We start from the raw sequence: 27,330 nt of genomic DNA on the forward strand, positions 1-27,330 counted from the left end.
AGCAATATCTTTATCTTTTTGCACAAATGTAAAAGTATAGAATTACTCAATTATAGTAAAACTTCCAATAAATAAACTTTCCATAAAGTAATAACCTTAATTAAATAATAAAATCTTTTAGTCATGACTTGAACTAATGTGCTAAATTAATAATTTTCTTTTTCTTTTTTTCAAGTCTTTTAGGATCCAATGAAAATATAAATTAATAGTTAGTCCACTACAAAAAAATATAATAACAAAATAACAAATAAAATTTAAAATATTAAGGAGCCTTTTTCTTGACAACTTTGATTTGCTCAATTTAACTATTTTCTAAAATGCACGTCTAATAGTTTGAGAATAAGAAATAAGGATGGTAATGGGCACTGCCAAGTAGCGGGTTTGCATTATCAAATCCAAACCCGCACAAAATTTAAATTACTAAACCCACCCAGAATCCACTGTAAATTTTAATTTTTTTAAGAAAATCCATCCACTGCGGGTTTTAACAATTACTAAACTGTCAATAGTGGATTTTTGCGGGTTTACACACTTAAAATTATAAATGTTCAATATGTAAATTTATAATAATAACATAAAATTTCACATAACGTAAATTTAACCAATGTAAATGAAAAATTGAAATTTCAAAAGCAATTCAACACAAATCTCAAATTTATGTATAAAATACACAATAAAGAAAGCCACAAACTAGTATTTAAAAATAACAACTATCATTTCGTATTATCATTCAATACAATCTCCAAGAGAATGTCTTCATTTCATTTACCACCATTAACACTCATCCAACATGATTCCTACAATAATAACTAAGATTAATATTTTTTTTAAAAATAGTACTTTTTAAATACTAATTCAAAGAAAAAAATTATAATAACGAAATAATCCATGCATTAAGATAAAAAATAATAGTTCATACAAAATTATAATTAAGTATATAATAATCTATGCATGAAGTTAAAGCCTACTAGGACTTAGGCATGTTGCAACTTGCACACACATTTGCACTTTACATTATTTACTTTATATATTTTCATATTTAAATATTTTTTAATTAAAAGATGTTGCGGGTGTATCTGTTGGATATGTAGTTAATATTAAATCCACTTGCGACTTAATACGGGTTTCAATTTATAATACTAAATTCATCTACAACCCACAAAATAACTTGCAATGAACTGCTTTTGATGGGTGAGTTTGGATTAGAGGTGGCAAAAATACCCGCCCGGTCCGGACCCGGACCGTACCCGGGTGTTGCGGGCCGGGTATGAAGCCGGGTCGGTCTTGGGCATCACTTGATAAACCCGGAACCCGGATTTTATTAAAAAAAATTATAAAATATATATTATTTTAAATATTTTATATTTATTTGACTTATTTATTATACATATATAAAGTTTTAAACACTTAAAGTTTATATTTTCATGTCAAATTTTATTGAAATAAATTTAAAACTTATAAAATTATCAAAAAATAAAAAATATATACACATAAAATATTAAAAAATATAAAATCCGGGTACCCGGATTAAAACCCGGCCCGGACCCGGACCCAGACCGATTGCATCTGGGCAGGGTCCGGTCGTGGTAATACCCGGACCCGGCCCGGGGTTTTGCCATCTCTAGTTTGGATAGATTTACGACTTTGCAGGTACTATTACTATCCCTAATAAAAAACTAATAACCAATATATTTATAGATTTTATGTTCTACATACTTTTACCATCATAAACAATTTATCTTTAGGGTATTAAATTTGAAAAGACATGCATCAATTTTATATCCATGTACAATGGACTTACATTTATTTTTGGGCTTCTATGTACCTATTCATAATAGTTATTAATTTTTTTTATACACATGATAACTTTTAAAATTCATCAATAATCTTGGTCAAAGAAATAATATACTTACTAAGATAACACAAGTAATTAAAATATAATTTTTTTCTTAAATTAACAAATTATTCATTTACCAATAGATTATTAGATTATTCAGTTATTGATAATTAAATAACCGTCATATTTTTTTCTTAGTCCAACAATATTATTTTATAGAAACTTTACTGTAATTAAATTAAGTTTCATTTGATATTTTTAGAAACACAACCATTAAAGTGTGTGGTAGGCATTCTTAATTTATATTAGAAGCTAAATTGATTTTTCTTGTAGGATGAAAATCCCAGGATACCCATACAAATCCTATATCAAAACTTATTGCTTTATATTAATTTCGATATTATTTAAAAATTATTAAAATAAAATATGAAAAGCTAAAAAGGAAAAGCTACAAACCGTCACCACTCACCACTGGTAATCACCGCATGCTGGCCAGCATTGTCAAATTATTGCTGCACCTAGGGTGGGTAAAAAATCAGTGCCACAAAAATCAAACTGAGTCGATTATTCGATTCGGTTTAAAAACTTAACAAAAATCGATCAGTTAATATAAGAAAGATAGAAAACAGAAAAAAAATTGCAAAATAAAAAGAATTTAATAGATTAAAATAAAAAAGAACCTAATCGGGAACTAAATCAATTTGGATCAATTCAGTTTAATTTACATATTAGCCCAATCAAGCATTCAATTCGATTCATAATCGAACCGACCCTGCCCACCCTTAACTGCACCTAGAACTAACAAAATTTAATACAATCCGATTATCCGACACGAACACGACACGAACACGACACGAATAAATGAGCATGCATCGTTAAATTTGGCACGATTATTAAATGAGTCATGTCTAGGTTGACACGATTTTTTTTCCGTGTTGGGTTAGAGTTAAAGTTCTTGGCTCATTTATCCGAATAATGACATGATTATATATATTTTTTAAAATTACTTTCTAGATTCTTGTCATTAAAACTCAAGTATTAAATATGATTCTCTCTCTTTTTCTTTTTTTTTTGGAAGGGTAGATATATACACAATGTTTTATTTATAAAATTTTATATAGATTTAAAACCTTAGTAGTGTAAGTGTGTGCCACTTCGGCCAAGGCCAAAGTGGTGGGCTGCTGCCCTCACAAGCCTTGTGGGGGCTAAATGTTCTTAATATGTAAAAATCATTCTCCCTTGCGAAATGCGAGTGGAGGATGGACATCCCTTCTCTGTGAGAGGTTATTTGTCTGGGCATGTACTTCACATAATTCAATGTAATAATGTAAGTCTCAATCATGTATATCTGATTATAATACAGTAATCTGATGTTTAATCAGTATTAAAAAAAAAGTAGTGTAAGTGTGTAAAATATGAGTACACATGTATACTTTATAATATTGATATATAGTATTATTTACATATATATAATTAAAAACTTTAATAGTATAAATGTGTAATATTTTGGGGATGTGTGTGTGTGTGTGTGTGTGTGTGTGTATTTATAACATTTATTAAATATATAGATATTAAACGAGTTATTGGGTAACTCGTTTATTTCTGAGTCGAGTTTGAATCTCAATATTTTGACATAATTATTAAATGTGTCGGTTAACCTAAATTTAATACGACATGAAATTAACACGGCACAAACACGATATGATGACCAATTTTACCAAGTCTAGCTGCACTTACTCTATTTTTTTCAAAGATTAAATTCAACGGATGCTTAGTAGAAGAATGGTGGCAGTTCGTCTCCACCCGCCATCTTACAATGTTGATGTTTTATTTCTACTAATTTCTCATGTTCTTTCAGTTGATTTCAGGTGTTCCCATTTCATAGTAGTTGTGATCTTGCTTCAGAGTATTGACGCCAAAATTTTAGTAGAGCCTAATTCGACAACAAAGGAAAAATGTAGAAACAAATATTCTTTATGTACATTTATATTTTACCCAATTTTGTTAGAACCTGCATTATGGTCTAACAATCTTTAAACAAAAATCATAAAAGTATTATAATTTTGAGCTGAACAATAAAGCTTGAGTACTTTCAATAAGCATATAACAAGGTTTCAATTCGTAGAAAAACATAGGAAAGGCAAATTGCTGATAATACACTAAATTCGTCTGGGTTATTGATAAAGTAAATGGATCTGAATGCACTTAACTTTTTTTCTTTTATTTATTTATTTATTTTAACAATTTTGATTGCAATAAACTTAAGCAAAACGAAAATTACAACCAAATGTAAAGGAGAAGGTGGATAGGGCAAATACACAAAGAGAAATGACATCGTTTATGATTATATATCTAGGTGCAAAATATCAAATTATTTTTAGGAAGTAATTTAAAAAAACTAAAAATTAGTTTTGATATTTAGTTAAACTTTTTAAATTTAATTTTTAGTGTTTAAAACTGATATTATATGTATATCTATAAATATGTAAAAAAGTTAAAAAATATTATGCCAATTTTAATCATTTATATTTTTAAAATAGTTTATCAGTAAGATTTACCAAGATATATATATAATTATTTTTAAAATATATGATACCTCTAAAAACAAAATTTATTAAAATTTTAATTAATTTTCTTCTTAACTAATAATAATTATTTATTAAAAAAAAAAAAAAACACTATTGAATAACCAAACTTGCCTAACAACGAATTAGAGGCAGACTAATCAATAACCACATTCCCTCGTCATCTCTTCACTCGCTTCCCCATCCGGGTTAAGAAAGAAGAAGAGCCAATTCTCACAAAATCACGCCACGTGTCGAGTACCTGTACTCTTTGGACTTTTAGATAAAAAGGGTGGTTACTTTCCCCGAATATGGAAAAGGAGAGCGAAAGCAAAAGCTTGCGTCGCAAGACAAAAGCCAAATCAACGGACTAATCCTCAATTTCTATTGACATTAGGTAAATAATTAATAGAGGAAATGAAATGAGAGCTAATAATTGACGCGCACACTGAGAAAGAAAGAGAGAGAGAGAGATATAGAGAGAGGGAGAGATGCCGCCATCGTCGTTGAGGCAGCAGCAATTAGTGGCAACCGACGAAACCGTAACCCTAATACCAGGCCTTCCGAACGACGTCGCATCACTGATCCTCGCATTCGTTCCATACTCGCACCAGTCGCGACTCAAACAGACGTGCAAATCATGGTTCCTCTTCTTCTCGTCAAGAACCCTCGTATTCGACCGCCACAAATTCAATTCCCAATCAGACCTCCTCTGCATATTCCCTCAAGATCCTTCCATTTCCTCTCCCTTCCTCTTCGACGCGGCTAATCGCGCGTGCCGTCCACTCCCTCCCCTCCCCTGCAATCCCTCTACCTACAGCCTCTGCAACTTCACTTCTATCTCCCTCGGGCCCTACATCTACCTCCTCGGCGGCTCCCACTTCGACGCCCGTTCCTTCCCCTTGGACCGCCCCCTCCCTTCTGACTCCGCCTTCCGCTTCAATTTCCTCACCTTCTCTTGGGAGCGAATCGCGCCGATGATTTCCCCCCGCGGGAGCTTCGCTTGTGCTGCCGTGCGCAGCCTGAATCAGATAATTGTCGCCGGTGGTGGGTCCAGGCATAGCCTGTTCGGTGCTGCCGGGAGTAGGATCAGTTCGGTGGAGAGGTATGATGTGGCGAAAAACGAGTGGGTCTCAATGGATGAAATGCCGAGGTTCAGGGCCGGATGTGTGGGGTTTGTGGCGGAGGAGAGCGGCGAGTTTTGGGTGATGGGCGGCTATGGGGATTCGAGGACGATTTCAGGAGTGCTTCCCGTGGACGAGTACTATAGAGATGCAGTGGTCATGCAGCTGAAGAAGAAGAAGAAGACAGATGATCATGATGATGGTGATGGGGGGACGTGGAGGGAGGTTGGTGATATGTGGGATGAATGGGAGAGGTCGCGGATTGGGAAGATTGTCGTAATGGAAGATGAAAATCGGGGAAGGCCTGACGTTTTTATGCTTGACAAATTTGATATCTTGAGGTAACTTCTACATTTCCTTTTTGGTGTTTTAAATGTGAAATTTTTTTATATTTATATGGTGTTTAGTTTAATGATACTGGTAAATGGCTCTAACTGGATGTTGCAGTTTAGTTGTTTGCTTTGTGTAATAGGCCTTAGGTTTAGTTTGATTGCTGTTCAGTTGAGCTTTACTTTGCTGGTGAAAATTGATATTCAATTATATGGAATTCTTATTATGTTAGTACATATAACAATTAATCAGTATCTTTTGTGCTTCGTGTTCTTAAGCTAAACAACATAAAACAATGTGGGCAGTAATTTGGTCTTAGACATTGTTGTGAAAACTGAAGTCAACATATTTTAGTTCCCCTGCATGTGTAAATTATTGAGCATTTATATTTTTTCTATTAGCTTTGTTTGTGTGGATGAGTTGTTGTATTTTATTCTCATCTGCCTCATCTTTTTTTTTTTTTTTTTGGTTTTATTAGTAACAATTGATTCCAGAGTCACTGAAGTAGTTTGTTCTCCAATAAATGACCTGGTTTCTGGATGATGCACTGGAGTACTGGATATTGAATTTTTCTTTTTTTCTTTTTGGTATGTGTGTGAGCGTCTCTCTTTTATTTGGCTATCTATGAAATATTACATTATTTTACTTTCATTTGCCTTTAGGTATTTTTGCCTCTTGGGTCATATGTCTTTGTTTCAACTCAATTGCAGAAATTAGTCTGTTGCTAAAATGCTCTGTCTGGAGTTTGAGATTTCATGTTAATGCGTTGCTTGCCATGGTGACTAGTATGTAAAAGTGTCATATTGCACCATGGATTAGTTTGATCACAAATACTCAACATACTAATTCGGCTTTCGGCCAATGTTGGCATTACGTGAGGATGAGCAAGGGAGTGAGTTGGGTTTTTCTTGGAAAATTGAAAATTGTGACCGAACAGGATGAAAAGTGGTGAACTTGTAGGTTACAGAGGCATGTTGTTTTTCGCTTTTTAAATTATGAACATCTTCTTGATAATAAAATATATAGTTAGGATGCTTCCACAAGAGCTTCTTTTGAAAAATTTTAATACAAAATTTTGGTGTTCTGCAAATTGGGCGTTTTAGCAAAATTTTCCTACAGCTCTGAATTAATTAGCCATATACATCTTCTCTCTCTCTCTCTCTCTTTCTCTCTCTCTCTCTCTCTCTCACACACACACACACACACACACACAACTGTTTTGAGGTCTTTATAGTAAGTGATTAGAAAAACGCTTGACCTTTTCTGCTATGGAAATATGAAAGACGTTCTACGACTTGGCATTTTAATGTTGAATTTCATACAGGGATCTAAAGTTTTTCAGATACTAAAGTTTTATCTTAATTTTTGGGTTATGGAGAGCTTTTGTGGCTAGTGTTGGTGTTTGTTTTGTTCGGTTAGTATGTGTTTTAGTCATGACTCACAATGCAATTGTCATATAAAGGGAGGTTTCTTGATGGTTAGTATTATCTCTATCTGGAAATACCGGAATTTTGTCAAATGTAATTCAGATACGGCCACTGAACTTGAAATAGTATATGAATTTTCTTGATTTAGTGGCCATATAAACATAAAATTACAATCAAAATATCACATAATTTCAGAAACAGTAGGTATTCTCCTGCTTTATTGATGATTTAAGACCCTATGCTTTTACGTGCATGTACCTTATCTCATTTGAGGTCCTTTCTGGAATGATTTCACTGGATCAGACTGTTGATGTGTCCTCTATAGCCCATTAAGCAAGTCATGTCTACTTTTTGAATACCAAAATTGTTACTTAAGGCTGAGAGTGAAAATTGATTGCATTTTTTGTTTTGTTCATGCTTTCTGTAATAAGGACTGTGGTTTGATTAAAAGCATGTGGCAACTACACTTCTGCCATTAAAGCCGTTGGTTTTTGAGAAACAAAAGACTGTAGATTTATTAGTTTTGTTTTAGCTCATTACGATGTTCATTTGAAGTGTATTAGTTGAGGCCATTCAATCACATGGTTTCATGTATTGTACACAGGTACGACATGGGTTTAAACCGATGGTTAAAGGAGACTACTATACCAGAAATACGTCCTTGCAAGAAACCACTGGGTTTTATTGTGTTAGATGGGGAGTTATATGTAATGACTGTTTTGAAAGGATCGGATCTAAATGAAACTCGGCGATCACAGCAGCATAAAAGGGCAGGATGTCTATTCATCCAAATCTACCATCCCAGAAAGAAGACATGGAGATATATATTTACAAAGCCACCATTTCCTCAGCCATTGGATTTTGGTACTGCAATTATGTGCACCGTTAGGCTTTAGTCTTCTTCTCTTCTGTTTTAGTTGTGTTTTTCTGTAGCTAATTAGTAGAGCATACCAATCATATGCAATACATCTGGTTCATTGGGGTTAGCAGATTAGCTAGCCGGTGTACAGATTAGATTAAAGGATACAGGTATGTCACTGTTGAAATCTCATGAGTATGAGTCTCAGACTGTCAGTTGCGGGTGATTGGGCGTGAGTGCTGTATATTGTATCTGATTTTACCCCAAGAGTCCCCAGACCAAGTGAATAAATATGTACGTACTTATCATTATATATTTTGCGTAAATATTTTTTTCGACTAGAGAATAGAGATAGAGATGGCACAATGGTTGATAAAGGGCTGAAAGGAGATCCAAACCCAGCTGATGGGAGAAGGAGTGAATACAATAGAGATATCATCAACAAATACAAATAGTGAAGCGAACACAACACACGACTTGTGTCACATGTTTTATGAAATCATAAATAAAACCAAGCTATCAGGTTCAGGAGCATTTGCCATAAACGTCGCCGCCAAGTATCAGTTTCACTTACTGGTCAGAGAGGTGCTGGCTTCGTTCCTGTTTCCGCCGTTTGGAATGGGTCTTAGTCTTGTTCATAGAAAGTGGTGGTTCGTTCTGATGCTGTCGTGCATGGATGTTGATCTTCGGAAAGTTTTGAAGTGGACGCATATCCGTTCAAACTGAAAGTAAAAGTACCGCGGTGACTCAAAAATTAAAAAGTTGAGAAATATGATTCAAAGATATATTCAATCAAGTGCCGTATTTACCATGCATGAAACTGAAACCCGCCTGGAAGGGAAAGTGATACAAGAAATTAAGCAGAAACACAGATTCATGACTAGGCGTCGGTCAATATAATGCACATTGATGAATAGATCTTGATCTACGGAAACTTATTACTTCGTGTATCAATCTTAATAATTCTTCTGTCAATTCGGTCGTTCCCAGAATTAATAAAATTAATAAGGACGAACTTCAAAACACTGTTTATATACATGGTCGCATAAACGTTTGATGAAATTTTGAATCCATGCACCAACTGTATGTCAACACGCTAACATGAGATTGACAAAATATTAGATGACAAAGTTGGAAATGAATTAATTAATAGCTCATTTGTAACAGTGTTATCAGCGCGCGCGACGAATAGCTTGCTAATTTAAGAAAGATTGATTCTCGCCTTGTGGGAGATGTCAACTAATTTGATTCTATGTGCCCCAAAATTCATGCCATGCAGCATTATGAGAATCTCCAATTAATGACCTGACGCATATAGTCACCAATATGCTTGTGACGGATAATTCAAATATTATTAATTTTGGTATATGGTATTTTTCAATGACTCCTTCAATTTCTAACCCATTGGTTATTCTTATTCAATGGTCAACAGTCAAATTCACCATTGGAAAAATTCAACAAGCCGAGCCAATTCGATGTCTATATAAACAGATCTCTAATGTTTGTGTAAATCATCCAACACAAATTAATCTCCAAATTGAAACTCAAACCTTGCTATAGCTTTCGCTAATTAATTAAGCTTTGTCCAAAAACAACAGCAACCATGAGGCAACAGAACATATTACTAGTATTCGTAACAGTTGTTTTGCTTGTTATAAGCATGCAACGCAACGAGGCATGCAGAATCCTAGGCAAAGAAGAAGAAGAAAAATATTGGAAGCCGAAGGATATAGTGTTACAGTCACTCAGGGGTTCGGTCCCTTCATCGGGAAATGGCTGCAGAAACACCCCTAACGGAGGTGGCAACCATTGCGTCACCAACCAAATGAACTTCGCCGGCCGCGCCATGCCGCCTCCGCGTGTTTACTCCGATCATGTGACTTCATTTGGCGTGGCAACTGATCGTAAATGAAACGTCTTCATTGTAGAAACAGTGTCATTACCTCATCGTAACCCCATCAAAAAAGAAAAAAATAATGTTAATTAAATGTCTTAACCTAGCTAGCTAGAAATAATGGGAATGTGGCCAATTCAAGGGTTCTTTTCCCTTATTACTGTTCATTCTTTTGTGAAGCATTAACAGTGGCGTTTACCAGGAAATTGCAGGTTTTTTTACTTGCAATACTTGGCATCAAGGCTGTCTAAATTTACCGACTTATAATGAGATATTTATGAATTTAAAACTAGAATATTGCCTGATCATACAATTCTCAGTTAAAATCTCTGGCCACCTTAATTATATATGACGATTAAGGCTTCGTTTACTATTGAGTCGTCGTGACTTAAAACTCAAAAGCCGCAGCTTCATCAAAATGAAATTTCTAGCTACGAAATCAAAGCTGGTAATGTTTGGTAATTGATTTTTAATGTTAGAGATATAATAACTTGACAAAATAACAGCAGGCTGGTATTGTTTGATAGATATGCTTTTTAATGTTGGAGATATACTAATTGGACAATATATAACTGTAAGTACAAAATTGTTTCAATACATTTTATAGCTGCGGTTTTTAAAGCACAACTCCTAAATAACAATAACGAAACCCAATCTTGATGAGAACCACCCAACAACCTAAAGTTCATTGGCCTAAAGTATATTTAAAAATTTAACTTAAAAGTTGAACGTTGTCTGATATATTGTCAACTAATGGGAGTATAATAATATTCTCAACAAACAATATTTGAAATGCCAAAAGAATAACCTCACTTAAATTATTTTAACTAAACATTTTTATTTACTTTGCACACCTATAAAATAATTCATGCTCAAAAAGTTGCGGGGTTTTTGTAGGAAATATTAGAATTCATGTGCTCCGAGCGCCAACTACCATCTCCTTTCGTAGGAATCCCAAAATTATAAAGCAATATTATGATGAAAATTTTGTATGATAAAATATTTATAATATCCTTATTATTTTTTCAACATTATAATTTTAAAATTATTTTATTATGTATTATTAATTTTTATATTACAAATAACAGTAATAATTCAAAAACTACAACTTCTTAATACCAAATAGGGATTAGTTAATTCTAATTATTGAAATTATTTTATAATAAAATAAAGTAAATAACAACTAAAATATGAAAAATTATTATTTAGTGGCTCCTCACTTAAAATATAAATTATGTATTCCAACTATACAAGTTTTTAATAAGTTAAGTAAAGTATTCAATCATCCTTCACATGCATGCCATAGCCCATAAAAAAAAATGTAGAATTAAAATCCATTGTCATGATGCTTGTGACATTTTTGAACTCAAAGCATATAGCTATATAGGCAAAACTTGACTTGGAACTTTTCTATTTTATTAGTTGACAAATTAAAGCGACGAGTTCCACCTAACTAATTTGACCTTTTTTTACGTTCTTTTCAATCTCCGAATATGTTTTCAATTAATTTTTCAAATTAAACATTTTTATCTTTTTTCCATCTCATTGCATTATGGTAGATTAAAGAGTTGTCAAAATTTGATACAACCAAATTATTTGACATGAACAAGACACAAATAAATGGGTATGCATCGTCAAATTTGATACGATTATTAAACGGGTCGGGTCGAGGTCGACACTATTTTTTTTTCGTGTCGGGTTAGGGTTAAAGTTTATGACTCATTTACTTGATCAATGACACAATTATATTTTTTATTCTAAATTAATTTGTAGATTCTTGTTATCAAAACTCAAATATTAGACACGATTCTCTCTTTTTATTTTTGTTTTTGGATGAACATATAGGCAATGTTTCATTTATAAAACCTTATATAGATTGAAACTTCAATAGTGTAAATGTGTAATGTTTTGATATATATATATCAATAAATTATATATAGTGTGCAAATGTTTGATGCAAATTTTGTTAAATATATAGAAATTAAGCGGGTTGTTGGATAACATATTTATTTTTTATGTTGCGTTATAGTCTCAATATTTTGACACGATTATTAAATAAGTCATGTTTGGGTCAACTTATATTTGACACAACACGAACACAAGCCGGTGATACATTTTGTATTATATTACACATTTTTCAAATCTCTTAAAATTTTGAGTGAATGACTTTTAGGTATCTAATTTTTTTTCTTTTTGTTTTTACCACTTAAATCCTTTTTTTTGTGCAATTATTCATTAGATCATTGATGTTATAACTTTAATGTTCTAAATTTGTTGTTAATGATTAATGTGACTTTTTAACATACAATTTTTTTTTTTTACAATAACAAGTGTTTACTAAACACTTTGGTGCTTAATAAATGCAAATATTGAAAGTAACTTATCTTTAAAAGAATTAATGAATTTACATGATTTGGATGAACATCCATTACATAGGCTCACAACCAAACTTTAGTGGCTGTGTCCAAGCAACAAAAACGAGGAAAAATTATCTTGTATCAGAATCTCGAAAGATTAGAAAAAATAAAATGAAGAGAATATTCGTGTAAAAGTTTATTGTCATCCAGTTTCGGTGATCTAATTCGTCGCAACTAACGTCAAGAGCTTTGATGTTTGTCATGACTCTGGCTATTACCAGCCGAAGCCACGCCAACTTTCACGACAAGGTCGGGAAAGGCAGGAGGCACACGAGCAACAGAGCCGGCTATGTTCATGGCATTGAGTTTGCATTTGCCGGAGCCACCCCGAGGAATATTAGTGCATGGGTTGCCGGAGGAAGGCACCGGACTTCGCAGGGATTGAAATGCGAGCCGCCCGGCTTTCTTCAACCATTGTTCTCCTTCTAGTGGTCTCGTTGCTGCTACATGCTTTTGATGAGAAGCCAAGAAAGTGAAGAAAATGAATACAACAGTGACGATATTTTTCCAGTGACAGAGTGCCATATCTTCAAAACTAAAACAAATGGAAAAGGCTGTAATTAAGCTTTCAATAATATTTTTCTCTGTTATCTAAGGATTTTGAGAATAAGATTTAGAGGGGAAATAAAACTTTTGTGAGAATGTGACAAGGGTTTCTATATATATATATATAGAGAGAGAGAGAGAGAGAGAGAGAGAGAGAGAGAGGGAGAGAGAGAGAGAGAGAGAGAGATGGGGCTTAATTAAATAGAGGAGTTGTTTTGACTGGCATTGGTGCCCAAATACGTAGACTAATATTCCTGAATTTGACCGAAAGCCATGTGTGGTTTGAAGGTTGAACCGATGTGGAATGGATCAAAACACGGTAACGGTAGGATTTTTTAATTCTTTGGACCCGAATCAGTCTTATTATTTTAAGTGTGGCAAACAAGAAATCTTGGACGAAATTTGACGAATTATGTTTTCATTTGTACACATAATCTGGTTTTAGTCATAAATTTGTTTGAAAACAATATCCATGCTTTAATCCTGGCTCTTTCAAAGGGAAAACCGGAAAAGATTATTTATGAGCTATCCTACAAACCATAGAGTCCAAAGCATATAAAAGACGTGGCAATCGGCATCACCGGGTCAAATATCTAAATGAAAGGACCAATATAAGTAGAGATGGCCAATGGGCCGGACGACACGAGCATATTTTAGTGGGGCACGCGGCATGACATGGCACACATATAGGCTGGGTTGGGCTTAGAATTTTAGGCACATGTGTCTTAAAAGCACTTCACGATTAGAGACGAGCTAAGGACGGCACGATAAAAAGTCCGCAATAAGCACGCTTTATCTTTTAATGAAAATAAACTTAAAATTTTATGATTTTATAAATAATTTGAAATTAAAATTTTTAAATTTATTTAATTCTTAGTTTAAAAAAATACCATAATTGATTTAAATTTATAATTTATTAAATAAATAATTGATATCATGATTTTAATAAATAAAATTATAAATATCATGATTTTATAAATATGCATTAATATTATTGTGAACTATGATTTATAACTCCATGTAAGTCCAAGTTAACAATTAAGTTAACCCATAAGAAAAAATTATTATTATTGTTGTTGTTAAATATTAAAAAAATTCTAATACTATAAGGTCAAACTTAGTAATTAATATTATATTTTCTTACTATTATTAGTTTATTATTATTAAATATGAACTTGAATTTTTAATTTTCGATTCTATTAAATTTGAATAAAGACACAGACTTAAGAAAAATATATAGACTTAAAAAAAGTACTCCACCAGCTTAGCATGCGCTCTTAAAAAAAAAAAATTATTGGACTTTTTTTTAGGCACGGCCCATGGCATGACACGTGTGGGCACGGGCACAAATGGACATTGCACGTGTACCGGGCCGGAGCTAAGCAAAAAAATTTAGGTATGACACAGCATGAAACACATAGTGGGCACGGCACGACACGAACACGCATAAATCTTGCTTTGGTGCCAGCCCAGCCCATTGGCCATTTCTAATCTAAAGCACGTAATTAAATTAGAATTTTGTCCAAATCAATTCTTTGAAAATATTATTTAGTACACATCATGAACACGTTACTATTATATCGTTTGTTCCTGATTCTGAACCCAGTTATATAGGTTTGTTTACAGAAGCAGATCATGTTAGTCGTCATCTCACACAAAATGAAATAACAAAATACCGCATCAAGAATGACTAATTTTTAAGTCCAAATTTCGGATTGCAGCCAATATCACGGAGTCCAGGGTTTGTTTTGAGTCGGACATCATGTTGCCCACCTAGCTAAATAGTACTAAAATCAAACCTGATTCGTATAGATTCATCATATTTCACACAACTCAACATTCAAAGAACACAACAAATTCATTCAACCTTGTTTTGAAGTTAGAACTTATAGAATACAGATCTTTAATGCTAAGAAATATGCCAGCCACAGAATCTTTTCCGACATGGAGATGCACAACAGCAGCACACAGAAAGAGCACCTCATAAACACAACTTAATTTACAATCACATCATTTAGAAAGGGCAGCAAGTAGTTTCTCTTTTAACTGCTCAGCAGCACCACTTTGAGTCTGAATAGAAAACGTATGGATAACCTTGTCTTCCGTTGTAGAAACATTAGACTCTTGAGCTACAATTTGATGTTCACTGAATGTTTTCATGACACTTGAAACCGGGTGGTCGTCCAGAGGACAGCTCACCCGCACAACTGCATCCTCGTGTCTGGGCTGAAAATCAATCTCTGGCACAGAAATCTGCTTTTGTTTATTGTTTGACATATCCTTCTCTGTCTCCAAAACCCTGATTTTCATCTGGAGGTCAGTGATATAGGTAATGGCATCACCAAGCAGAGAGGCTTTGTCCATCTTAGAGATATTAGGGACAACAGCTCTTAAAGCATAGAATCGCTGGTTAAGCTTCTCCCGCCTCTGCCGCTCTGCTTCAACATGATTCAACGGCTCTTCTCTCCCATTTGCAGGCTTTCTTCCTCTCTTCCTAGGTTTCCGATCATCGCCCTGAGGTGATGAATCATCCTTCTGTTCCAAACTAGACACTCTTGCCTGAGCATCAAAACCCCCAACAATCATTTGGTTCAAATGCGGAAAAAGTTTAGCTTCATCTTCAGATCGACACCTATTAGAAGAATTTCCATATACCTGATTGCTACCTATTGCCTGTATTTCATAAGTGTCTGAAGCAAAATTCAGTTCATCTTCCACTTTGGGAGAAAAGTTGATGCTTATTGATTGTGATTTTGAGCCACCCAAACTTAGTTCATGCCCAAAAATCTTTGGAAACACTTTTGTTTGAACAGAACTAGATCCCTCAAACACAGTTTTTACCATCTCCACAAAATTCTGTTCCTCTGGTATTAATTTGACAGAACCAAGCTCCACAACTCCAGACTTCGCAGGAACAAACACCACAGTTTGGAAACCCGCTGACATTGCCAGAAAGGACCTAGATTCATAATGATCTGAACAACTAACTATGCCTGAGGTCCAAATTGATCTACCGGACTTGTATGCGTGTCCAGGACCGTATGCTGAATCACACCTAAAGTTAAAATACATTGAGGTAAGATAAAACATCTCTACACCTGACACTCCATCAAACCTTGACGCATAATTCTCCAACCCACCAAAACATGCATGCAGCTTCTGAAGCACCCGCTTTTTTACCTCTTCTTTCCTCTCAACTTCGTCAACTTTGTTAACTCCACTAGATTTCCCACCTCCAACTGCACCATCCTTTGGGTCACGGCAATGGCCATCTCCCCAAATTAGGGCGGATCCACCAGATTTCAAGTTTGAAGCATGCCAGTAAATTGCATAGTTCCAATTGGACCCTTCAACTACCTGACATAGCCTCTGGTGCACACCCAAATCACCAGGTGGTGTAACCAACTCTGCCATTACATTGTTGGCAGTGGATTTGATCAAGAATTCACAGGCCTCAGTACCCAAAACTGATTCCACCATAGCTTTGTCTTCTTCCTTCGTCCAAAATTTCTCAGCCATATTTCTCTCCTTAAAATCTATTATACCACACAAAACCCAAAATCTCAAATCAAGCCAACCGTCACGTGTCCAACCGCATATAGCTCAATAAATCCCAGGAAAACGGAAGTAAAACCTTTCAAAATTAATCGTTAAACGCTCAAAGAAAAAAATATTCCGATTGAATCACCAAGCAAACAACTCCAAGTAACTAAATTCGCTAATTCCAGGCATACCCATTAAGCAAATCACTTAAACTATCAAGTAAACAAAGTTATTCAAACAAATTAAGTTCTACCCATTGAACACTAATACAAGAGCATCTCATAAATTGAACCATCAGTCTCTTATAAAGCTAAAGTCTTACAGGGCCAGTAGAACAGAAACAAAAGAAAAACAATTGAAGCTTTTGCAGCAGAAGCAGAACCTCACCTTAGATCAACAAAAAGGTTGTAATCTAAATATGGAGCTGTCAAAATTCCGCAATTTCAGCTGAGAAAAACAAACAAACAAACACTACTTGGAAATTTTTGGTCATGTTTTTGGATCTGAGTTAGGTTTCCTTATTCTCAAATTGCGATTTCATTTTCTTTTCGCTACAAATCGGAATTCATTTATTTTCATTTAATTTTGTTTATTTTATTTGCCACTGACGTGCTGCCACGTTGAGCGATATGGTGGGAAACCATGGGGTCCACCACTGGTGGCCTTTGACTCATTATCACGTGATTTAAATGTTTTATATGTATAAGGTTGAATCATGTGATTTTAGTGATAACTAACTGTTGGTAAATGTACGTTTAACCAATATTTCAAGCGACACCAGATGCAAAAGCCAAAAACCTATGAATAAATTTTAACTATAAAAGAAATTAAAAAATTGATAGTAATTAGCGAACACAATCTTGGTTTCATTAAAGCCTGTTTCGTATTGTAATTTATTTTTAAATTATAACAGTTGTAAACAAAATTATAATTATGAAATAAAAATTAATATACACTGTATTTTTTTAATAAAAATAATAAAAATGTTATAAATTTTTTATCATATAAGTATAAGATCAAATTAATTTAGATTTCAAACCACAACAATAAGTATTTATAAAATATTTTAGTGTAATAACTTTTAACTACCCAATCAATAATAACAAACATGACCTAAATTATTTTGGTAAATTTTGAAATAGTGGGGTGAGAACGACATATTTTGCTAAAATATATATGGGAGAATTTTGGTATATTTATTGTAAACAGAGAGTGTAATTTTAAAAGATAGATCATAAATAATTATGGATGATCGATTGTATATTATAAAATTTAATGTTGTATTAATTTAATTAACAATATGCAATTTGCCGATTGGATTTATTTTACTTTAGTAAGTAGTAACCATGTACCTCGTTCCAAGCCACCCTAACTTAAACTACAAATTTAGGCAGATCATGCATGGAGACCATATTTCAAATTGCACTTGTCTTTGGATGCCTTTTCATTTTTGTAGGCTTTGGCAGTTTTCACTTAGGTTCTATTTGGAATTATGGTACTGTAATTTTTAAGTTTTAGTTATTGTAGAAAAAAATGAATAAAAATGAATAGTATGTAATAAACATAATTTTTATATAATAATTTTGATAAAATTTTTATATAATAATTTTGATAAAATTATTAAAGATATAATAGATTTTTCATTATACAAGTGAAAAATAATATCAACATATTTTTTAAGCTACAGCATATAATGTTTATCAAACATTTTAGTGCTGAAGTTTTTAAAATACAATTGTTCAACCTCAATTGCATCTCGCCTTTGTGGCTTCATCATCATTTTTGCATATTCCTTGAAAGCTTGTACATTGATGGTCCATTTACCTCTAAATTTACTTTCATTTTATAGTTTATTTATAATTAATTGTTATAAAGTTATTACATTATAGCGTCCAATTAACCTTTCCACCAAATAAAACCTATGACAAGGGAAAAGATTATTGCAATTTTACAAATTGTTATAAAGTTATAAAGTTGTACATTGTTTGTCCTTGTGTTTAACGTGAGAATTTTCCTTATTACATTTTAATTTTAATTAGTTCATTAGTATCATTAATTGTCTTATTTTAAATTAGAACAAAATTGCATTGTTAAGATTGTTGTAGCAAATGTGATAACTTCAATTCTTGTGAAAACGATTTGAATATTCATTAGTATATTATTTGTTATGTATACTTGTACACTGACACCTATAGCAATACAAATCACCGAACAACACTCGCATGCAAATGGAAGGTGTCTATTTTACTTTCCTTGTTTCCAATGTAGTATGAGGTATGAGTTCTTTTTTTTGGTTACTTACATAATGTCTTAGAGACTTATCTTTGGCATTTTTTGCTTTTGTTGTTCCAAGATTAGTAAGTTTCAGCTTGTAGGTGCCATGTCTATGTACTGTACTTACAAAATGTATGACTTGATTCATTACGATGTTGAAATTGCATATGATTACATGTTTTATTTCTATTTTATTATCTTGATACCCCTGTGCTCTAAACTCTTTTGTAGGCTTATCACAACAATATTATTAAATATCAATTTCACTAGTTAAACTCTATCAAAATGTATATATTTTTTTCAAACTTTATGTGTAATTCAAATATTTAAAGTCATAATCTTGAAGAAAATAATTTACCTATATAAATATACATCTTCATCTTGTCCAAGTAGATTTTAAGTCTCCCCTTACTTTACTAATACCTAATTAACTTTTGAACTGAATATAATGTAAAACTTTCACAGTTAAAGAGCGAAGGGAATAAATTTTTTTTTTTGAGAAATTATCAGCCATATACCCTTAAATGACACCAGTATCAAACGTGCTACAATATTTTTCAAGTGTATCACTCATATACTCTAAGTTGACAAAACACTTATGCCGTCCGCCAATCTGTTAACTGTCGTTTGCGAGCGCTGACATCATAAGGGTAATCTAGTCTTTTTAAAAAAAGACATGTCATCCCATTTACCTAGTAAAAAACGACATATCATATGATATATTTTGATAAAAATGACATGTCATCCCATTTATCGGATAATTGTTAATAATTGCTATAAAAAAAAGCTACTTTACAACCGAATCTACTCCTCTAAAATTTAACCTAAATTATTGAAGATCTACTCCTTCAAGCTCAAACTTGAATTTTTTATGGTATAATATGTATAATTGTAAATAATATGTTGTTAATAATTTTTTATGGTATAAGATGAATATTTTTTATGGATAATTGTTAATAATATGTACCATTAATAATTCATATTTTTTTAATAAAAAAGTATTGTTAATAACAAAATAAAAAAAATTGTGTATTGAAGGGTAAAATAGTCATTTTGCTCAAATTTTGTTAAGTTCTTAACCGTAGTAAACGGAAGGTGGACGCTAGAACACTTTTGTCAAATTAGGGTATACGAGTGATATAAGCGAAAAATATTATAACACGTTTGATACTGGTGTCATTTAAGGGTATATGGCTAATAATTTCCCTTTTTTTTTTTTTTTACCTTTACACGTATTTGTAGTTTGTAAAAATTTGTCACGATCGTTGGCCTTGAATTTGGAGGGGTGAGAACCTGAAAAGGGCACTCCAACACCTAAGTTAATGTTTAATCAAGATTAAAAAAAGAAAAAAGATGAAGAAGATAGGTTTCTCTATATAAGCATGAACAATGTTTTGGAGGCCAAAGACCCATTTTCTCTTAGAGATGGGTCTCTATTTATAGATGATGAGTGATGTTGATTTAGGGTTTTTCTTTGAACCCTCAATCCAATGACACGTGTCACCCATCATTTTTGTATACGTGGAGGTGAATTTGATCTAGGGAATTATTCTGCTCCTATGTGTTTCCTTACTCGTATGACATTTGGGCGTGATTTCTCTAAACTAATGGATTGAGGAACTAATTCTCCCCTCTTGCTATTTTATAAGCTTTGGGAGAATTTTTTTCTTAGGTGTTATTTTCCTAAAGTAACTTGGGTGTTATTTACCCCAGAACAGCTTAGATGTTATTTCCCCAGAATAGCTTCTTTTATCTGATAGGATGGACATATGGCATGGTTAGGTACCTTTTGAAATATAGCACCTACAAAGAGGAATAATTTCGCATTCTCATAAATCACCTTAAATTTCCTCTATCAGCTTGGAACTTCAATATTACCAAATGACCTAATATACATGTAAGTTTAATTGAATCATCTTAACTTTTTGATTGAATATATCGTAAACTTTATTATTATTATTATTGTTTATTGCTTAAACTTTCTAATTTTTTTTCCAACATTCAATTTACAATAACACAAATTTCATTAATTAAATATCCAAGATCACGTTTCCCTCTTACTGAATTCTTTATCTTTAGTACATTCCGAAGTCTCAATAACAAAAGTTGATAACAAAATTTTCCATGTTAGTTTAATATACCTGCGTTGAAAGTATTTGTTGTGTATTGCTTATATTCACTCTTTTTTAGAACTCCCAACACGCTTTTCAGAATTTGATTACTGAACAACTCAATTCTTTTTCAATGTTTTTCCATTAACAAATTGTTTGTCGCTACTTAAATTAACAAAAGCTCAAGTGCACAGGTTAATTAAAGACAGTAAAACTTATATTTGTCCAAGTTAGATTGTCATATACCCAAGTTCTTATTAGGTATTGCGTATTCCTCCTTACGACCCTCATTTTTACAGAACTCGCCATGCTTGTCTCGATCGGCTTCATTACTGAAAGATCCAATTCAACCTTTAGTTTGTAATGTTCATTAATAACCTGCTGAAATTTTGTAGAACACAATTAATCAAAATTTTGTGCGCACTCACATATGTAAAGCAGCAAATAATGAATTTGGCACAATCTTCTTCTCCCTTCGACTTCTTTCTTTTCTTTCTTTTTTTAATTGTCAGAATTTTTTTTCCTTAAATATCAGTGCTCGCAAGTGAGCAAAGCCGTGACTGAATTTTTTTTTTTTCAATTTTTTTCCTTTTGGCCGCTTTCTTTAATACAATCAATTTTAACATCTGTATTTAAATTTAATATAGCTCATTTTTTAAAACAAATAAACACATGACATAACATCACGTAGTATCTCCAATAAGCTCTAGAATTTCTCAATTGGAACTTTTGATTGCATTAGACCTTGTGTCACGGTCTGTGACTCCGTAATGTTTTAAAAATATTTATAAAACCTGATCCATCGTTGCATCAAAATCGTGGGTACATATCAATTCTACTTTAAACAATTTTTTTTTAATAACCTATTTTATACAACTGAACATTCATTGACCGCAATAGATTTTCATTCAACCACGCTTTAAAGTTAGATTACAGATCCATAATGCAAAGAAAAATGCCAGCCACAATATCTGTTTCTACAAGAAGATGCAAACCAACATCACGCGAATGTGCAAGTCATAAATACAACTGAATTTACAATCAAATTATTTAGAAAGTGCAACTAGTTTCTCCTTTAACTGCTCAGCAGCACCACTTTTGAGTATAAATAGGAAATGTGTGGATAACCTTGTCTTCTGCCGTAGAAACATTATACTCTTCAGCTACAATTTGATGTTCATGATACTAGAAACTGGATGGTCGTCCTCATGTCAGGGCTGAAAATCATTATCTGGCACAGAAATCAACTTCTGTTTATTGTTTGCCATATTTTCTATTACCAAAACCTTGATTTTCATCTGGAGGTCAGTGTTACAGGTAATGGCATCACCAAGCAGAGAGGCTTTGCCGATCTTAGAGATATTAGGGTCAACAGCTCTCAACGCATAAAATCACTGGTTAAGCTTTTCCTGTTTCTGTCTGCTTCAACATGATTCAACGACTCTTCTCTCCCATTTGCGGGCTTTCTTCCTCTCTTCTTTGTTTTCCGCTCATCGGCCTGAGAGAATCATCCTTCCTTTCCGAACTACGCACCCTTGCCTGATCATCAAAACCCCCAAAAATCATTTGGCTCAAATGCGGAAAACGTTTTGCTCCATCTTCAGATCAACACCTTGATTTTCATCTAGGTTGTGTTGAGTGACCAAAGCAAGTGACCTAGTTAGGTTCAGTCTTAAGACATGAGCACCTAGAAAGTGATCATTGATAACATCTTGCACACCCATTTTCCCGGCCACTTTCTCTTTTGCTTTCTTTAAAGTAATCTAGTTTGATTATAGCACTCAAATTTCACAAAGATTCTCAATCATATAAATTAGAATAACAACATCAATTTAGATTTTTTTGCAATTGGCACTGAAGTGTCACGAAAAATGTCATACCTGTGAAGAATTCAATTTTTAATAAAAGAACTTGAAAGTACAGCATCATAAAGAACCTAAAATTACAGCATCATAAAGACCCTTATTTGAAAATTAATAATTAAGTCATAAAAAAGAAAACTTTGCGAAATGGCCACAAAACTTTTGGATTTTTCAATTTGCCACTCCAATTTTCCCTATCATAACTAGCTAAATGCTAACTTTTTGAAAGAAATAGCCCTCATAACTAGCAATAAATTTAGAAACAATGTCACTCTTTCAATTTTAATTTTGGATTAATAATATTAAAATATGTTTTTTAATATCTAGAATAAGTTATAATTTTTTTTTATCTATTGTGTTATTTTAATTTTTTTATTTGTATTTATTATAGAAGTTCATTTAAAGTCTTTTTTTTTTGTATAATTAAAGGGTACAACATGACTGTTTATTAAACTAAGGAGTTTATGTGATCACTTAAACAAACTTTAGGAGGTGTGAGTGTCTTTTTCCTATTGTCTAAACTTTTTTTCTTAGATTTAAGTATTTTTAAAAATGAATTGAATCTTATTAAAATTATTTTTCGAGAGGGGGGTGAATTTAAAGAAATAATGCGAGGTAATATCCCATCCCAAATCAAATTGAAAGCACCTTTAATTCCTGTAAGTCTTTATCTAATTTAAAACTTAGTAGAAATTGATTTTAAAATTTAGAAGCATTATTTCATTTTTGAAAGAATAAAGAAATAGAAACGAAAGACAATCGTATCCTGTTTCCTCTCCATGATTCGGTCAGGCATTAAAGATTAAAGAATGGAAGGAAAAGAACACGCTCAGACTCCAAGATTACCATCAAATAGGTCTGATCTGATAGATGATCTCCTGATTTCAATCTTAGCCCGATTGTCACCCCTCGAAATTATCTGTACAAGCATGGTTTGTTCTTCCTGGAATAGGATTGTCAGATCTTCATCCCATTCCCGCCGGGCTGAGGCTCCTTGGCTCTTATTGCCTTCTGAAACTGAAGAAGGTGAAGATGTCGATGGTTGCCACTTTTTCAATGTCGAAGAGCCCAGAGAGAAAACCAAAATCTATAAACTGAAGAAACAGAGTATACAAGAATTTCGGAAAGTGGCGGTGCATCGGATCATCCCATGGATGGCTCATTCTCTTAGATCATGAAAGATCCTGTCCTCCTCTTTTGAATCCCTCTTCAAGTACCCGGATTCTCCTTCCTCCTCCGGAAACGATTCTGGATATTGTGCGTTATTTGGATGGAGAAGGTTATACGTCTTGGATCGTTCCAATTCTTAGCGTTTTATCTCAATCAAGGAATTAAGAGATGGTTTCTTCCATAAGGCTATCCTGTCGCCAAATCCGTATTTGCAGAAGAAATATGGTGCGATTGTAATTTACAACAATAAATCCAAAACTTACTTTCTGGAAGCATGGAGAAGTTGCGTGGCACAGCTTCAATGGAGCTAGCCAAAGTGGTTATAGTGATGTTGTATGCACTGCTGATAATCGCGTTTATGCACTATCAACATTCGCCAACAATTATACTGAATGTACAGTTGAAGCATGGGATTTTAAGCAACATGTTCCTGTAATGCTAATGCAAGTCACAGCTCCCTTACTGGGGCAACTGGAGGATATTTCTACTCCTGTGGTCGTAAACTCGTACGTGGTGGAATCTTTGGCCAGTATCTTGTGTTGTGCGCCGAATGCGGAATCAAGCGCACCAAATAATTATAGAAAAATAAAGGACAGAAGAATTGCGTGGTTTGGTAATTAAACCTACATCCATTGAGGCAAGAAAAAAAAATTATTTATTTAATAATTAATAGAGTAGAATATTTGAGTAACGAATCTCACTTCCCAGAAATCCAAATATACCCAGTACTCTCACACTCTGCAGGAAAGATAAATTCCACAGACACATTTCTCTCACTTTTCTCAAAAGCTTAGAAACTTATAAGCTTAACAATTTTGGGATGATTTCAAATGAATGAAATCATTAGCTATTTATAGGAGAAATGAACTACTATATAAAGAATAAAATAATTAAAAATATAATTTTTAATTATTATTATTTTTCAAATTCATCCCCTTTGTCAATTCTTTCTTTTCGGCTACAAAATCAATTTTGATTTTGCTTCTCTACAATTGTTGGTGCAACCACCAATTTGTTGACTTCAACAAATCTCCACCTCGGCGAAAATTTTTCAAATCTGAGCCGACTACCAATGAGTCATCATCCCCAAAGTGGCTGCATCTCTATGACTGCCTACATACCCAAAATTTGGAATCCAGCCAACCGTAGTTCAAAATTCCCGAAGGACATATCTTAACATAATCGAAGGATTTAAATTAGTTTCAAGAAATATTGAAACTTAACTCTAGAAATTACATTCATTAACATATCTGATGGATTATCTTTGGTATCGATCTTTCTCAACAACACAACACCGCTCTCGATAATCTCTCTCACATAATGATATTTCACATCTATGTGCTTCCTCCGAGCGTGATATGTTTGATTCTTCGCAAGGAATATCGCACTTTAATTATCACAGAAGACCGCAATGTTCTCTTGGATTACTCCCAAATCACCTAACAAGCCTTTCAACCAGATAGCTTCTTTTACAGCTTCAGTTGCTGCTATATACTCTACTTCCGTAGTAGATAGAGCAATTGTCGATTGCAAAATCAACCTCCAGCTAACCGGACCTCCAGCCAATGTGAATACGTAGCCTGTTGTTGATCTTCGCTTATCAAGGTCTTCAGCGAAATCAGAATCACAATACCCAACACATTGTTGACCACAATCCTTCTTGAACAATAACCCAACATCAACTGTCCCATACAGATATCAGAGAATCCACTTTACCGTAAGCTAGTGATTTTTACCTGGATTGTGCATATATCTACTAACCATGCTCACTGCTTGAGATATATTGGGTCTTGTGCATACCATAGCATACATAAGACTACCCACAACACTAGCATATGGAACACGAGCCATGTAATCGCGCTCCTCTTGAGATCTAGGACATGAAGAAGAGCTTAATTTGAAACGAGGAGCTAAAAGTGTACATACCGGTTTAGTTTTGTCATCCATGCCGAATCTTTCTAGCACTTTCTTCAAATAAGATTCTTGAGTCAACCATACGCTCTCATTCTTCTTGTCTCTACGAATCTCCATCCCAAGTATTCTCTGTGCACCACCCAAGTCTTTGATCTCGAACTCAAAAGCCAGCTGCTTCTTTAATCTTTCAATCTCATCTTTATTCTTCGAAGTTATAAGCATATAGTCGACATAGAGTAACAAATAGATGAAAGCTCCATCTAATAGTCTTCTAAAGTAAACATAATGATCGTGTTCACTTCTGGTGAATTTCTGCCCTTGTATAAATTGATCAAATCTTTTGTACCACTGCCCTGGCGATTGCTTCAGTCCGTACAAAGATTTAATCAACTTACACACATGATTCTCCTTTCCAGCAACTCTGAAACTACAAGACTGAATCATATAGATTTCTTCCTCCAAATCTCCATGTAAGAACGACGTCTTAACATCCAATTGAGCCAACTCTAACTCATATTCTGCAACTAAGGCAAGTAGGATATGAGTGGAAGTATGTTTTATAACTGGAGAAAAAACTTCATTGTAGTCAATACCTTCTTTTTGAGCAAAACCTTTTGCCACAAGCCTTGCCGTGTATCGAGGAGTTGTTTGATTCAGATATCCTTGCTTTTTAGTGTAGACTCATTTATTGCCAATAGCCCTTTTCCCCTTTGGTAACTTTATAAGTTCCCAAGTCTAGTTTTGATGGAGAGATTTCATCTCTTCCTCCATGGCTAACTTTCACTGATCACTTTCACTGCTGCGTAATGCTTCACCGAAAGTGTTGGGGATGTCATCATCAATAACTGGAAGTGCATAGGCTACCACCATATCTTTAGTAAGCCATCTGGATTTCTTTATCTCTCTTTTTGGCCTCCTTGTTGCTATAAAATCATCATTATCTACATCATCAATTGTTTCTTCATTTTGTGGGACATCATAAGAAACAACATCTTTTTCAACTTTAGGTGTCACCTCCATATATGGATGGCAATTGTACCCGCAAACTCGCAAACCCGCCCAAACCCACCCGCCAAAATCCACCCGTTGCGGGTAATTTTATCCGTTGCGGGCGGGTTTAGTATTATAAATTAAAACTCGCACATGGATGCGGGTGGGTTTGGTATTAACCTTATACCCGGTGGATACCCGCATGGATATCCACCAAACCTGCAATAATTTTTTTCAAATATTTTTAATTTAATTTAAATATAAAAATATATAAAGAAAATAATGTAATTAATCAAATTACCAAATAGCCAAAGGCTCAAAGTTGTGTATGTGTGTATATGGCTCATCTCTTATTCTAAAGTCATAACCTAAAGAAAACTAAAGGCATTTCCCTTCGAATTAGTATTTGAAAATATTAATCTTAATTATTATTATAGACATTGTGTTAGATGGGTGCTTATGGTGGTG

The 27,330-nt window shown here is 33.5% G+C and overlaps 2 protein-coding genes and 1 long non-coding RNA gene across 3 annotated transcripts; 1 reads left to right on the forward strand and 2 right to left on the reverse strand.

The window, feature by feature from the left end:
* The first annotated feature begins 4,633 nt into the window (after positions 1 to 4,633).
* On the forward strand, positions 4,634 to 8,452 carry LOC102623344 (F-box/kelch-repeat protein OR23). Its single transcript, XM_006479504.4, has 2 exons — positions 4,634 to 5,866; positions 7,887 to 8,452. Exons 1-2 carry the CDS (start codon positions 4,893 to 4,895, stop codon positions 8,176 to 8,178), a joined length of 1,266 nt encoding a protein of 421 aa, XP_006479567.2. The 5' UTR covers positions 4,634 to 4,892; the 3' UTR covers positions 8,179 to 8,452.
* Positions 8,329 to 9,250, reverse strand: LOC127901282 (uncharacterized). Its single transcript, XR_008053440.1, has 2 exons — positions 8,951 to 9,250; positions 8,329 to 8,863 (listed from the first exon to the last, which is right to left on the reverse strand). It is a non-coding gene; the product is annotated as an uncharacterized LOC127901282 (long non-coding RNA).
* A 5,587-nt stretch (positions 9,251 to 14,837) lies between these two features.
* LOC102623941 (transcription factor MTB3) lies at positions 14,838 to 17,109 on the reverse strand. The gene is made up of 2 exons (XM_006479506.4): positions 16,929 to 17,109; positions 14,838 to 16,534 (listed from the first exon to the last, which is right to left on the reverse strand). The coding sequence occupies exon 2, from the start codon at positions 16,515 to 16,517 to the stop codon at positions 15,009 to 15,011; it is 1,509 nt and encodes a 502-aa protein (XP_006479569.2). The 5' UTR covers positions 16,518 to 16,534; positions 16,929 to 17,109; the 3' UTR covers positions 14,838 to 15,008.
* Between the last annotated feature and the right edge of the window lie 10,221 nt (positions 17,110 to 27,330).

Source organism: Citrus sinensis, chromosome 3 (assembly GCF_022201045.2).
Source record: "Citrus sinensis cultivar Valencia sweet orange chromosome 3, DVS_A1.0, whole genome shotgun sequence".
In the NCBI taxonomy this organism is placed as follows: domain Eukaryota; kingdom Viridiplantae; phylum Streptophyta; class Magnoliopsida; order Sapindales; family Rutaceae; genus Citrus; species Citrus sinensis.

Bases quoted from the DNA above. Each gene is read 5' to 3' on its own strand.
- LOC102623344 (XM_006479504.4), top strand. From the start codon at position 4,893: ATGCCGCCATCGTCGTTGAGGCAGCAGCAATTAGTGGCAACCGACGAA. The intron at 5,867-7,886 runs GTAACTTCTACA...TATTGTACACAG, and splicing joins GACAAATTTGATATCTTGAG to GTACGACATGGGTTTAAACC.
- LOC102623941 (XM_006479506.4), bottom strand. From the start codon at position 16,517: ATGGCTGAGAAATTTTGGACGAAGGAAGAAGACAAAGCTATGGTGGAA.